The sequence below is a fragment of the Dermacentor variabilis genome, unplaced genomic scaffold (genome assembly GCF_050947875.1).
Source record: "Dermacentor variabilis isolate Ectoservices unplaced genomic scaffold, ASM5094787v1 scaffold_14, whole genome shotgun sequence".
In the NCBI taxonomy this organism is placed as follows: domain Eukaryota; kingdom Metazoa; phylum Arthropoda; class Arachnida; order Ixodida; family Ixodidae; genus Dermacentor; species Dermacentor variabilis.
In genome coordinates, this window is record NW_027460302.1 from 11,607,241 (window position 1) to 11,622,825 (window position 15,585).

At 46.3% G+C, this 15,585-nt stretch overlaps 1 protein-coding gene across 7 annotated transcripts; it reads left to right on the forward strand.

The window, feature by feature from the left end:
* The first annotated feature begins 248 nt into the window (after positions 1–248).
* LOC142567824 (uncharacterized) lies at positions 249–3,012 on the forward strand. 7 transcript variants are annotated; one of them, XM_075677974.1, is made up of 4 exons: positions 249–411; positions 1,566–1,600; positions 2,405–2,479; positions 2,548–3,012. In XM_075677974.1, the coding sequence occupies exons 1-4, from the start codon at positions 249–251 to the stop codon at positions 2,596–2,598; spliced, it is 324 nt and encodes a 107-aa protein (XP_075534089.1). In that variant the 3' UTR covers positions 2,599–3,012. The 7 variants fall into 7 exon arrangements, 2 of the variants coding, with proteins under 2 accessions (XP_075534089.1, XP_075534090.1); XM_075677975.1 differs by having other exon boundaries at positions 2,811–3,012; XR_012825249.1 differs by lacking the exon at positions 249–411 and adding an exon at positions 657–792.
* The last annotated feature ends 12,573 nt before the right edge of the window (positions 3,013–15,585 follow it).

The following is a 15,585-nucleotide window of genomic DNA, read 5'->3' on the forward strand; positions in this document are numbered from 1 at the left end:
CTAGAGGAAAAGCTGGGCCGGAAAAGTGGGAACCTCTAGGGCGCCGCCCTGTTGCTACTGGTCAATGTGGCCAGCGCAATTACTATTGAAAGGGCTGAAAGCAAGTACAGGTCACCTTATGCTTTCTCATCTAAAAACGCATACCTGATGGCTTTATGAAAGTGGTACGTTAATATTAAGTGCACAAAAAGCGATCGCTAAGTCCGTGACTTATGTAAATCACGATGTACGCATTCTTGCAATAAAGGATGACGCGAATTTCGGTTTCGAATCTGTTTTTTGGATGCGTAGTAGTTTCGTACAGTTTAGGTTTGACATGCGATCGCGCGTCGACATCGGACGCTATGGCACACACACTCGTGCCTTGTGTGCCACCGAAGCCCCGAAGTGCTCTGGCATATACCTTCACATGTAAGTAAACAAATGTATCTCCTTGTTGAGAATATCACGCGAGTACGCAACTCTTGTGGTGCATCACAATCGTTTGAGAAGCGTCACAGTAGAGCATTTTTCTGCATGCGGAGCGGTGTTTTTATTTGCAGGTTTCCCTTCAGTAGGAAATTGCTGGACAGGCGGACCAGCGCACCGGAATTGTACTGGCGAAGCCGCAAGCAACTCAAAGAATCTGTTTAATTGTTGCACTTTGAACAATCATGCTTCTACAAAGGCCACAGCAGACAAACAGCCTGATGCCGAGTATTTCTGTGCCACGAAGTAATCAAGAGGCGAGTGCCTAATGCGGACGAAATCGAGTGCATCGAGACTTAGAACGGCAGAAAGCTCAGCTACTTGGTAAGGATTCATTATGCAAAACAGAGGTGAGGCGTGCAGACAGGACACAAGAGTAGAGAAGTGGGCGGCGCTCGTGTTGTTTGCTTGTAAATACTCTACTCTTGTGTCCTGTCTGCACGCCTCACCTCCGTTTTGCATAACGAGTGCATCAACCCACATATTAATAGCGTAGGCGTTTTATTAACTGTGCAATATTTTCAACACTTCCTTGCATGCCATTTCATATGGAATATCTTTTCTGGTCACAAATTTGTGCAGCGAATCTATTTGCATGATTGACTCCGGGCCTGCGGGAACGTTCACTTGCACTTGATGCTGAGTCTTTTACATGTATCCATAAACTGAAGATATGCACATCAGATCCCTGCGAGCATTTTCAAAATTCAATTATTTTAGACAACAGGCACATATGCAATACTGACATAATCCCGAGTACCACTAAGCAGCTGGGACACATTTTTGTTGACCATACTCGCAGGTAAAATAAGTAGATCATGTGGACAGCTCCAGCTCATTCTCCTTAAATCAGTGTGTACAAGGGGCATGCAAAGATAATTTTTTTCTCGCGCACCGATTATTTTGCTGTATAAGCAAGAGAACCCACCACGTTAGTGTAACATATCTTGCACATCACGCTAATATGTGCTTTAATTTACCAAGTGAGATGAGTTACTTTTATGGCTCATTCAGTCATATCACACTGCAAGCTGCATTCATCAATCTTCAATTGGATTTTGCAAATGTTTAATGAAACATGTTTCCCTTTTATGCAGATATGCAATGGCAAGCCCTTCCGTGTGTTCCAAAGGTAAAATTTAAGCTCTAAATTAAAGAAGACATTTTTAGTCAGAAACAAGCAAAAATGGTGAATGCAGAGTATCGAAGCCCAAGGTACAGAAATTATGAGAAGTGTCGAATGATTTTAAGGAAAGAGTCATATTTGAAAATGCAAGACTCTTTAGTGGAGGTCAAGTAAGTCAATATAGGTAGAATACTCTGCAAAATTATGCGAGTGAGGGGATGTCAAACAATGGGTCAGGAAATGCGTTGTTTTTCTGCAAAACAAAAGCTGATTGCCATTACATAAGTCATTTTAGCATCATGAGACTGGTGCTTGATAAATTCAGAAATAAACCAAAAAACAAGACAAGCAAAAATAAAAAAAACTATTTAATGATGCTCTCTCTCCACACTGGGATAAATAAAAACAAACACATCACATCTAATGTGGACATATCAGACGTCTTGTGAAACACTAAAGGAAAAATTCAGTTTCGAGCTATGGAACTTGCCGCATAGTTGCGGGGGGCCTTGCACTAATAGTGATAGTTACCACTGCATTTAGAAATTGAAAGCATTCGTGCAGACAAGGATGATTCTTTATATTTTTGGCTACCACTTCAAATGCCTCCACCAAGTGTTACAATGCTGCACGCAGCCATACTAAGGATCTCGCAGCAACACCTGCAGGTAAAAAGCAGAAGCAGTCAAAGTCCTGGTGTGTACTGGACACTATGTTTGAAAATTTTTGGGCAAGAAGAGTGCAAGAAGCAGACATAACTGCATTGATTTCAATAATTTCCCATTTGAATGGCCTTTTCTTTTTGCTTAGACAATGCCTACGCCTAGTCACAGCAGCTCCCTCATACAGACTCCGCAAGCCAAGAGGCCGTGGAGGCAAATGCAGGTAAGAGGCAAGAAGCAATAGCACTGGTGTCGACATTCATCTACTTTCTTTCTTTTTCTTTCGTTTAGGCAGCCGGCACACCTCGAACAGCCACCTTGACTGTGGGTGTGCCACCCTAGTCGTAAAGGAAACATTTGAGGGAAAGCGACAGGCAATGTGAACAGCCACTTCTCCATGTAAACGATACTCTTTCTCTCGGATGACTCCTACGCCTCGCCACGCCAGGACACTTGTGCACAAAGATGCCGCGGAGGCACGTGCAGGTCAGAGGCAAGAAGCAATGGCACTGGTGTCGACATTCACCCAATTTCTTTTTCTTACACTGAGACAGCCAGCACACCTCGAACAGCCACCTTGACTGCGGGTGTGTCAGTAGATTCCTGTTGTACATATGCTCATAATAAACTTCAGTAAACTTGAACTTGATAATAAACTTGAAGGCAAATGGGACATTGATGCATTGTATTTTTGAACATTTATTGTACACATACAATATATGTTACACTTTGCAGTGCTACAGAGCGTATTTTGAAGCTTCCCCCTATATTTTGCACCTTTAATTACGTATGTGTTGTGTGGCCCTCAATGCAGTTCATGTTGTAGCAGCTGCTTTGTCTGTGTATCGCACATTGGCTTAAGCTCGTGATATCCACATACTTCTCTCACATATACAAAATAAAGTTCTATGTAGTCCTCAGTGTTACAACAAAAAATGAAAGTAAACAACCCAATCGTGGAATTGTGTTTAATACAGTGATTCTTATGACAGTTACTGACAAGTTGACAACTTGAACTGGTCAATTGGTCCATAGCCTCCTCTATTTTTCAAAAATAAAGGAGGCTATGGATCCATCATGGCAAGGAATTGTATGTATACATAAAAAAGAGGGGGGTATGTGTGTGTGTGTTTGTAGTAGGGGGTATAGGATTAGGGCGGTACGAAAAAATGTACCAACACCGTCCTCTAGACCCATTGCGTTAAGGTACCGTAACAAAGCGTATTATGCATAAAGTTCACACAACCAACTTTGATATTACTGCACACGCCAGGCGACGCGAACTACATTTGTCATGACCCATTCGCGACTGCACCGGATGCCCTCCATATTATTCTCGTTAATCGTGCTCACTGCACCGAGGCAAAAGAAAGATCATGGGCGCAGGTGCCTTTAAGGTATCTCGACCTTGCGAGGCACTGCTGCGCGTGCCAGGGGAGCTGTCCGTGCGAACACTCCCTGGCACACACCTGCCTCGGCGGCCCCAACCTACGTACCGTTCTGCTTCGAGCTTTGATCCCCCCACTGTCCCTTGGGTGCCCTGGAGTTCCTGCGCCGCCTGCTTTATTATAATCTCAGGTGCTCTCCTGAGACTTCCGTTTGTAGGTTACATGTGCCCTACCCCAACTGGATCAGTGCTTATAATAATAAAAAAGCCCGATCTATCGTCGCGACGATAGATCGCGAAAGCGGCTTTTGCAACGTACCGCGCCCGTGCGAAGAGAATTACGGAATGCCAACGAGGAATCTGACCACAGCTCCGAGCTCGTAACCTCGTCGAGTGACACTCCTGCAACAGGCGTGACCGCTGAAAACCGCATACCGCCGGAAACTTCAACAAGATCATCCCTCGGTTGCATAACTGCCACCTGTACGGTCAACATGGACCACACCCACACCGCCCCGCAACATAGAATAAAGAACCAACTTATAAAGCCCAAACGCACGGCTGCACCCACACGTCACGACACTACAAGCGAGACGCCATGCTGCTACGCTGCTACGGTTGCCGGATTAAAACTGACTACTGTCACCAAGTCTAGCAAGCGTCTCAGGAGCTGGCAACCTCGGCGCGTAGCAACATGGCGGCGCTCTTGCGGTTCCCGATTTCAATGCATGGGCCCTATGGGTAGCTTGTCCTCTAGAGTCAGTATAGTAACTCTATGCGAAGCTCGCTCCTCGGCTGCGGCGCACTGTTGCTGGACTATTCCGTCTTCATCCGTCAAAGTCCGGCCTAAAACAGCCTGCTGTAAACTAAGCTTGAAACAATAAGTTAGTGATCTGTATGTGCTATAAGATATAAAAAACACGTTTGAATAATGAATATACACCTGCCGCAACAGTTTGTTTTAGAGCGCAGCTCTTTGGCGTCCGTTCCTGGGTTTCGCGTCGTCGTCGTCGTCGGCGTCGTCGTCGGCCTCGTAACCAGCTCCGCCCCCCTTTCATCCCCCCAGCGCTAGCAGCGACCGACTGATACCGCTGGATGCCGCTGACGCCGCTAGAGAGTCAAGATAACGTGACTGCATAGAACACCGTCGCCGCGATGCAGAAAGAGGAGGAAAGGGTCCCCCCCCCCCCCCCTGTTCTTGTGTGGCGGATAGCTGGGGTTGACTCACTATCGCCGTCAGCGGCATCAGTCAGTCGCTGCTATCTCTTCCCTCCTCCCTTTATCGTGTTGTCCGCTTGCTGCGCGCGCTTCTGCCCCCATCGTTTGCCGCTGGGTGTACACGCCGCCCCCCTCCGCTTCCGCTTACTGCTGGTTGCTCTCGACGGCGGCGATGAGCCTCCGCTTCGGCGGCGCGAACTGCAGGGTCTTCTCGGCGGCGGCGATGAGCCTCCGCTTCGGCGGCGCGAACGGCAGGGTCTTCTCGGCGGCGGCGCTTAGCCTCTGCTTCCCCCACGGCTGTGACAACCTCGCGAGGCACTTGTATAGATCTCGTCTTTGAGAATCAAGCATTGGTGTACCAAGTCGAACATATATCAGTCTATTTCTCCGACCACAAAGCTTCCTTCATGACTGTCAAGAACTGTTAGTGGAGTCTTTGTTAAAGGAATACGTGTGAAAAATAAAAAAAAATTATGTGATAGCGCATACATGTGTTGCTCGATTTCTTTGCCTCAATCTATCCAAAAGGTGAAACAGCTTATTTGCTGCGCTCAAATTTCGCATTAGGAAGTAACGTAATCGTCGGTAATTTTTTTATTTTTGAAGTAACAATAATGTACAAAATATCGACATCAGCGCTCGCGCGTCCTCTGTCTGCAAGGTCGCTTTGCAAACACCTGCACGACGATGCCATTTATCAAAAACTGTTGTACAATTTCATTTTTTGGTAGCTTATTGCACAGCCAACTATGTAAGAATTAGGCGTGCAATGTATAACTGAAAAAATCTGTGTTGGAAATATTGCCACGTAGTAGTGAGGGTAAATAAATAGTGCCGGCTCAATCGCAAGGATAGCGGCGAGCAATGTCTGCAATCGTAGAAAATCTCATCTGCGGGTCAAGCGCGTCGGTTTGCATACGTCAGTCGTCGAAAGTTACAGCCTATTCGCTGGCGCCCGCGCGCGCCTTCCAGAAACTACAACACAATTCGTGTCGCGTATGCAATCAGATTAGCAAGGTTCGTCGACAACAGACAAACCATCGATAACATTCGCGAAACTTCCGTTACGTTCAGGCGCATCCTGCACCGAGCGATAACGTTTAACATCTTTTAGCCGGTGAAATACGGTAACCGGATACAGATAAAGCATCCGTGTCAATATAATTATGCTTGTTGGTGCACGAGAGAAACATGAAAAAGTGGGTTCTGAGAAAATCAGCACAACAGAATTGAAACACCTGTAGCACTCACACACACACACACACACAAAAACTAGAATAGCTAAAATGTATGTAATTCGTATCTTGTCTCCTCCCAATTCTTGATTCTGCCAAATCTAGCCCATGGAGCACCTCTATTATTCTAGGTTGTTTTGATGCATCAACACCGCATCCGGAGGCCTTCACATTGAGTGTATTGCTACAAAACATTTTCACAGTGTAAGGGCCATGTTCTATTGCAACTGGTTTCTACATATCAAGTTTGCCTTTCTTTACATTAATGAAATGACATACCGTCAGATAATACAAGCTTGAGAATTAGAGGGTTTTAATAGGAATCTTTCGTTGCCCTTTGCCAAGTCGTACTATTGAAGCACTTATTCGAAAGTATGGGAGCAGCTCATTTGCATAGTATAAGAAATATATAAACAGGTTATTTTCACAATTTACACACTTCGTCACCACAAAAAGAAAAATTGCAGTTTATTGTTTTCAGCCTGCTACGATGTTTTGACTGAGAAAGATATGTTCAATTTGTTCTGCAAGGCACGCAATAATTGCTGTGGCATATTATTTTATTGCACAACACTGCATACAGTAGCCAGCCATTATTAAAACTCAGAAGAAATTAATAGCACAATGCATATGATCAGGCGCATAGCATATTATTGCACTTTTTTAATTCATGCCAGAACGACGACCACAGGCGTCCTTCTCCAACGAGGTCAGCATCCATCGTGCCTCCTTACCATCGGGCTTCACACCCTCAGCATGTTCAACCTCAGCTTTGTGGTGTTTAAAACAACCTCAAGTGCGTCTTACGGTTCCAGGGATAAGAAAGAAGACTGACCTGCCTACCTTGGCCTTGAAGCATGCAGCTCTGGATTGTTTGCACACTTTCTACTTTGATCGAGTCCACATATGGACGACCGCACGCCAAGTTTCATCCTAGACGCCAGCGCTCGTTTCTCCCCTGGCGGAACGATTTCATCTCCAACGGGTGTAGGTTTCCGCCGCCGCTTCCTTTTAGCGGTCTTGCCCGCGTTCAGTTCGCGCTGCGCGCGAAACGTCTCTTGTTTGCGACGGCGCCTCTTCGGATGACCGGAAATTATTATCGCGTTGTTTACTGTGACGACAGCAATGTAAACACGAAAGGGTTGGTGCCACCAGTGAAATTCTGCCGATTCACAAGAAAATGGTACGAAAAAAGCAGACGACAGACATGGATTACTGCGGTGCGCCGAGTGAAGTAAACAACTGGCAAACGAAGCGAGCGCGTTCATTAATCACTCCTGAGTGTATGATTGTTTTTATATGTAACCCACATGAATTTAAAAATTACTCGGTACATAATTCTTTTATTCATATAAAAACTTTGAGTTGTTCGACGAGCGCTTGTCTTGTCTTCTTTCTCGTGTTTCGTTTGTGTGTGCGCTGCCAAAAAATGGAAACCACTTCTGTTGTATGCGCTAGCAGTGGCCGAAGTTCACGCGTGCCGAGAAATTGAATACATGCACGATGCATTGAACATGACCGGAGTTCATTCCCGCTTCACCACTGCATCGCTCGATCGACTTACTGGACGATACACGCCCGCGTCTTGGTCGCGACGGCATTGCTGAAGCAGGAATGATTACTAATACTTTCAACTTCCGTCTCTTGGGCACTGTTAAAAAATGGCCAAGCTGTCTACATTGCTGCCTCTATTCCATATTGTAGGGGACGTACTAGTTAAAGTTGTGTGCGCATGTTGTACTTGTGCTATGCAGCGATATATTTTTTTATTTCCGCACAGTGTCGATGGAAGTCCGTTGTCGCCATCAGAGACAACACGGATTTGTAGCAAACATTGTGAGACACTGCAAAAATGACTTTAGCTCGTATGTGCCGCATCGTATGTGCTGACGATTTTTCCAGCGGCACATACGATGTCGTTGAGCACATACGATGTCGCTGAGCACATACCTGCTCAGCGTCACTTACACGGTTAAACAGACGCTGCCCTTTTGCAGCCATAAAAATAATCGTCAATCGTATTGATCTTCTTAAAGGTAAATAGAAGCGTGTACAGTCTGTTTCACACTTAGGGGAAAACTCGGAACGTATTGCATCGCGATGCGGCAAGCAATGGAGTCGTGCGGTGGCAGCAGCTCGAGCAGGCGCAGACGCTCGAGGGGCGGAGTCGTGATCTGCGTCGTCTGCTACGGCGGCGCGCGCTGGCCGCATTGTCGGGAAGCGTGCTACTGTCAGGGGCAGTGCACCGATTTCATCGGTACTGCGGGAGCTGAGCTTATATTCTTTACTAAACGTTGTGCGAAGCCAAACTCCGAGGCAATGAAGGCATTGGCGATAATGGAGTTCCACAAACTTCTTTTGATAGCATGCTTGGTTTGTTCTTTCGAAAGGCCGGGGTACTGAGCGCGTGCACGTATATTTCTTCACTGTGTGTGCTACCGTAATAAGCAGTGACAAGATGCACCAAGATGTGCGCGGAACGTGCTCAGTCTTTGTTTGACTCGAAAGCAAAACAAAGCACTCAACAATGATAATAACTATGGGGGTCGGACACGATGAAACAAACGGATACGATTAAAGAAATGTTTTAGGTTAAGACAATGAGCCGGAAGTGATTTTTCTCGACAATCATTCACTACACCAGGCAGACCCTGCCCGCCGGCGGTGAATCGGACACGTCATGCTCGGAACTTCAGTTAGTATCTCGTCATGTCCCCAGCGGCAGCGATGACAGCGCTCATCCTGGAAGGCAGTGAAGTGTAGAATGACTTGATCAGGGATGTGTTCATTCGCAACACGTCTCAGTCGCTGACAATGGTGGATCGAAGCCTATCCTCGGGGGCGACTGATAGAGGGGATGTTGCGCCAGTGATACTTTCAACGAGCCCCAGACATTTTAAATGATGTTGGCGCGCGGGGATTGAGGCGGCCACTCCAAGAGAGTGACTGCGCGCTCTTCCGGCAGTTCTTGCACAACAGGAGCAGTGTGGATCGGCAACCTATCGCGTTAGAATATACAGTCGCCTTCCAGAAACGGGCCGTCAAGAATGTATGGAATCAGTACGTCGTCTATGACTGCCCTGCACCTTTCAGCGATGAACTTACCTTCGAGGCGTATCAGTGGGCGTCGCACAACGCTTAGTAAAGAATACCGGCTCATTTCACGCAGTAACCATGAGATCGGCGCCCTGCAACTGACAGTAGAACGCTTCCCGACAATGCGGCCAGCGCGCGCCGCCGTAGCAGACGACGCCGTTCAAGATCCCACCCCTCGAACAGCTGCGCGAGCTGCTGCCGCCGCCTGACTCAAGCGCTCGCCGCATCGCGATGCAATGCGCTCCGAGTTTCCCTAAATGTGAAACAGACTGTAAATCGCCCTTCGAATGAAATGTCCACGCGCACACACGTAGGCACACACCGCGCGCGGCACGAAACGTGACCAAACACGCGCAGTGCAGGAGGCAATCAAGGCGGTGCGAACGAGAGATGGGAGAGGGGTACCACCCGCTATTAGAATTTTGCTTCGCATGCGGCGCTCTCAACGCCGGCGCAGCAGCGCCGCTCTCGGTGCCGTTCTTGTCCATATACGGATAGTTCTTTTACTCAGACCAGATCCACCAGCGCAGTGGTTATACCATCACGATCGCTATAAGCATCCAATACAAGATTTCTCACTTGACAACATCGACCGGTTCGGAGCTTGTTGCCCTCCGAGGTGCCGTTGATTATATTAATAACCAACCGGCTAATCGGTGGGAAATATTCTGCGATTCAAAGGCGGCCTTACAATGTCTTTTGTCATCTATTCGTCGCGGGTCATGTGAACAACTCGTGTCGAAGATACGAGAAATGCACGATCACATGATCATGAAAGGACACGACTTCGTGTTTCAGTGGCTGCCTGGTCATTGCGGTATCTCCGGCAACGACCTCGCTGACGAAGCTGCTAGAAAAGCACACGAAGGAACAACCCTTGTTTCAATACCTTTATCGCGGACCGACGCAGCCCAACACTTAGGCAAGCTAGCGCACACTTTGACATTGGAGAAGTGGCACACACCTGAATTCACTCCACATCGATTGCAGTCCCTCGATCCCTCGATGCAACTGCGGCTGTTACCAGGTCTTCCGCGTAATGAGGAAACAGTGCTGTGCCGCTTATATTTGGCCATCGCATTCACCAATGCATATGCATTTTTGATTGGAATGGCTGATAGCGCCGAGTGCAATGCCTGCGGTGTCGAGGAAACCATAGAACACCTACTGTGCTACTGCCCATCTTTTGAAGATGGAAGGCAAGACCTCTGCACAGCTCTCAGTCAGCTAGATGGAAAGCCGTTCACCTTGAACAAGATCTTGGGACCATGGCCTCGCATATCGCAGCTACAAAAGGCAACAAAAGCGCTGCTGCGACATTTGAAAGATATCGGATTGAGTCAGCGTCTGTGATCCAAATTGAGTGACCGACTGATACCCCAGTGGACTTTCTCTTCTTTTAATCTTTCCGTCCCCCTTTCCCTTTCCCCAGTGTAGGGTAGCCAATCGGGCTCAGTCCTGGTTAACCTCCCTACCTTTCATTTATCATTTTCTCTGTCTCTTCTTAATTCATGCCCTTTTTTTAATTGCACAAGAGCTACTGCACTGAAATAGTATACTAGTACATACTTAAAAAGCACAATTTTATACTAAGATATTAATCAATCATTCAAATTTTTATTGTAATGCCCAGGAACAGCTAGAGAGCCTTTGTACAGGTGCACTTAACGAGCACTATGTGAGACAAAATGTACAGAAAACATGAATGTAGCAGACAAAAAAAAATGGAAGATAGAGAAACAAATAGGAAAGAAAGGAAACGCGGAAAAGTAAAAGGGAGTTAATCCTACATGATTATCTACAGATACACAAAACACAGGAAATGAACTCTGAAGTATGTTTTGGAGTCGAGTCTTATCAGCACAATCTTGTAACAAGCCCAGGCAACGAATGTGGAATGCTACCTGGCATACTGTTGCGGCACAAACAAATGCATATGATCAAGAAGCTTTAAGGAATGTATAATGTCATGGACCGCCTTATACAGGAACAAAAGGTGTGATTAATTAAGACTTGAATCTAGAGGTGCGAGTTGAAGTATATTTGAGAAGGCTCAACTGTGGTCGCCAGAATGGCAAAAGTGGTGCTTTAAGATAGATATCAATTTTTTCTGGATGCGTTCAATGAGGTCAGAATCAGATTTGCTCATTGCACCCCCCTCCTACAGAGGCATACTCTGGTAGTTGGAGGCACACAGCAGAATTTCAGAAACACAGCAGGTGAGTGGAAATCATGAATTCCAAGAGCGTGAAGGGCATCTTGTGTAATTATCTATGTGAAGAAAAGCTTAGCATTTTGTCGAAGTACACACCAACATCTTTCATTTCATCGACCCTAAGGAGTGGAACATCACGTAGGGTGTATCAAAATTTCACATGGTGCGTTTTGTGCATATAACTTAATGCCACAGTGTTGGAAGCATTTAAGAGTACTTATCGTTTCTGCACCAGTTTGAGAGTGAAAAAATATATTTTTGGAAGTCGATGCAGTGGTGAACACTGTTGACAGTCTGAAATAGTTTTAAGTTGTCGGCACACAAAGTCATGCTGTTCATTTATTAAAATGCTCTTAGCACTAACAGAAAGCGAGGAATCAAATATCGATTCAAACACCTGACGCACTGAAGAGGATAGATATAGGTCGGCAGTTAGTAACTGCACATCTAGCACCTGATTTGTGCATGGGCAATGTTCATGCTACCTTCCGAGTGCTAGAAAAGGTACTAGACTTTAGGGAACTATTGAAGATGCTTGTGAGAACGAGGAACAAGTAAGCTTCCATACGTCTTAACCCTTTCAGACACCACTTTATCCCGTTGATTGAAAGTTGCTTTCACCACATCTCTTGCATCCTCAGAATCGTAGAAAGTGTACAGCTGCAGCAAATATTAAGAATTTTCAATTGTTTAGCGAGTTTTGTCAAGTTTACAAAATTTCGACTTCATGCGAAAACTCACTACAGGAACACAAAATATGAGAACATGTACTATTTCGTGTTTTGAAAAGCTTGAAAAGCACTTATCCAGCCAATTGAAAATTATGCCTGGTGTACGACATCGTAAAAACAATGAAAGAAGTGAACCCGCTACATACAACATACTTGTGGTATCCTGTGTTAGCTTCTGGTTTCTGTTTTGGGTCGTTTACGTCAGGGCGCCACTCAGCGCCAAACGCTGCAAGTTGTCTCCTGCTTCCCCTCGGAGAAATAAAACAGATTCTTCGTCTGGTCCCCTACTGAAGCAGTCCGGCTCTTTCTTGCGGCGCTGCGCGCCCCGGCCGTTTAGGCCTCATGCCGTAAACCTTTCGTCCGGCCGCCCCGTCGACGCTACAACAATACTGACACGGAGTAACAACACCCAGACGTCTACCTTCCACTCATTTTGTTAACACATTCTGGACGTTATTCAAAATTGCAGCACAGTTCCAATAATAAGTGTTTCAACATGTATGAAACACATTTTAAATACCATTACTTTCATCAGTGCTTTTGCAATTGATGCACGCTCCTGCTGTGCCAAATTGTGTAGACAGCGTCTCAAAGGGTTAAGCTCTGTGGAGGAAATACCATCAACACCACAAGAAAGGGAATGTTTAAGGCAAAGTTTAAGGCACTTCATATACTTGGAAACAAGGTTTTCATTGACTGTTAGCATACACTGTGCGTGCCAGACTGAGAAGGAAGGTTGTAGCATATTGAAGCATATTTCACACGATACAGCAAACAGAAATGTTCTGCAAAGCAGTGTTCGAGACAACACCACTACTTTCATGAAGAAGACGTACATCCTTGGCACTCTTTTTAAAAGAGAGAGCCCACAAAGCTCCAGAAATATTTTGAATTATGTGTCACGCTGGCTTCAACACAATCAATGTGGTCAAATTGATGATTCTAATAATAATAATAATAATAATAATAATAATAATAATAATAATAATAATAATAATAATAATAATAATGTTAGTGGTAACTTGGCACGCTAGACTAAAGAGAAAGCTGATGCCTGTATGTTAGAGCATCTGATAACCAGCCATCTAGAGCAGCAATTTGCAGGATGCAGAAGACACTTCCTTCCCCTCCACGTGCACACACACTTGCTCAATAACACAGCACAGCACACACGCACACATTCGACAGGTGCACAACACACAGGAGTGCCAATTCAGTCTGGTTCCAAGGAAGGGGAATCCAAATCGCCAGGGGGTGGAGAGAAAGCTCTGCATGCCAGATATAATCATGGAGTTGTGGTGTCGGGCCATAGAGGCGCGATGAGGGCTCAGGCTGTGCTGACCACTTGTTTAGACGAACTGAAGAAATATTAGTGCTGTCCAGAGAGTCGTCAAGCACTCTGCAGTATAGACTAGTGCAATGTTGCGCTGGTATTGCAGGGTGTGCTACTTGAGGGGTTTGAGGCAATCCTCGAAGGCTGGAATGAGCTTGTGACAACCGAAAAGACGGGAGTAAAGGGTGCGTATTGTCCGGCGCTGAACAAGCTTAAGTTTGTTAGCGTCGCGAGTTTGGTACGGGAACTATACTGATGAGCAGTACTCAAGTCGTGACAGAATGATAGAAGTGTAGAGTGCTCGGAAAACCTTAGGTCATCAGGGAAGGGAGACACGGGACACAAACCCAAGAATGGGCCGGTGCTTACATACAGTGCTGGTGACATATGCAGAAAAGTTGAGAGAAGAGCTAAATGTTACATCCAGAATGGGAAGGGCCCGAACAGTCTTTATAGAGGTGCCTCCAAGGAAGAAGGTTGGACGTGCAGCAGTTTCGTTGTGGCTGATACGCATGGCAGCACCTTTTACGGTGCTACTACAAAGTTTGATATTGTAGGCCCAGTCGTTCACCTTTACAGAATGTATTTATGGTAAGCACATATGCTGTACATCGGCATATTGTTGTTGTGGAAGTATTAACTTATTAATCAAACAAATTCTGCGCAGATGCATTAGTAACTTGGTTTTGAGTAGATCTTTGTCCTGACTACAATTTATAGTATCGCAGCAAGAAACATTTTGGTAGAAGCTGAAGGGATTCCAGCAGTTTAAGCATACCGACTGCACAAAACACTGATGACACCTTTTCACATTCCCCACAATGCACTCACACCATCTATACTTTCCATAAGCAAAAAGTGAGATAAAAATCAATTACAGTTTCATTGACTCAGTACTTGCTGCTTCTGAAGCGGGCATCGAAGCAATCGTGGTATACGCTGCTACATGCATAGGTCTTGCATGATACAGGTCCTGCTATGCACTGCACACAGGGTACACGTTGCAAACAGATAATTTCTTTTTGCAGTGCTCAACTATAAGGACACACTAACTCAAACATGACTGCGTTGTCACGTATGCTTCAGTGCGTCAGTGTTCTTGATTGCTGCACGAGCGAATTATCCCCAACTAGCCCAAAAAACGGACGCACTTGAAAGAAATGAGTGAATGAGTACAGTGAACTTGTACTGAACTGGATTCACATGCCGAATAGAAGAGCGCAGTGTCAGCTGAAACAGGCGGTACGGCTGATTATGTAAGTACTTCCAATAGTTCGGCTACTAGTGTATTTCGCTTTCGGAAGTTATCTTTACCACTGGAAACAGCGCAGAGCTTGCCCGTGAAACTTGAGTCAACCGACACCACACGAAACACGCCGCGGTTGACCAACCCAACTTCCACACGGTTCATTCACCACATCACACATCACACGAAGTCAGGAGTGCCATATTTTAAATCACTGCAGCACCAAACGGACCTGAAAATTCACTTCCTTCGACAGAGTTTCATGCTGGCCTCGTTTACTCGCCAGTTACGAACTCGATGGACCCGCTAGGCCTACGCGTAACGTAAACAACATCGGCGATAGGCGAGTGCTGATTATCCAGACTTCGGAACTCGTAAACATGTTTCCATTCGTTTTGAGCACAACAAAATACACATACAACAAGCACAGACATTGCGGTAATCGTGATTCGGTTGGCTGTTTTAGCAGACGATCGCACTGAGCCCGCGGAACCCAGTGGGCAGGTTGGATTAGTCGGCATCGCATCCACGTCGCACTGCCGCAACCCACGGTCGTCGGTCGTGTCGTCGTCGGCATACTATTACAACACTGTCTTTCAGGAACACTGTCGCGCGCATCGTACGCCCAAGGAACTCGGACGATCGTTGGTGCCGGCGCCTTCGTACGGGCGGCCATCATAGGCCTAGCAGCCGGAGGCTCCGCAGCCTCCGATTGGTTGACGCCTGCGACAAGTCGCAGCCTCTCATTGGTGCACGCCGGCGCAGCTTCGCCGCGCGTCGGCAAACTTCTAGCATCGGCAGTAGACATAATCGCTGCGCGACGTTCCGCTTCGCCGTGTTCCCGACCGACGCTTTGACGCATTTGACT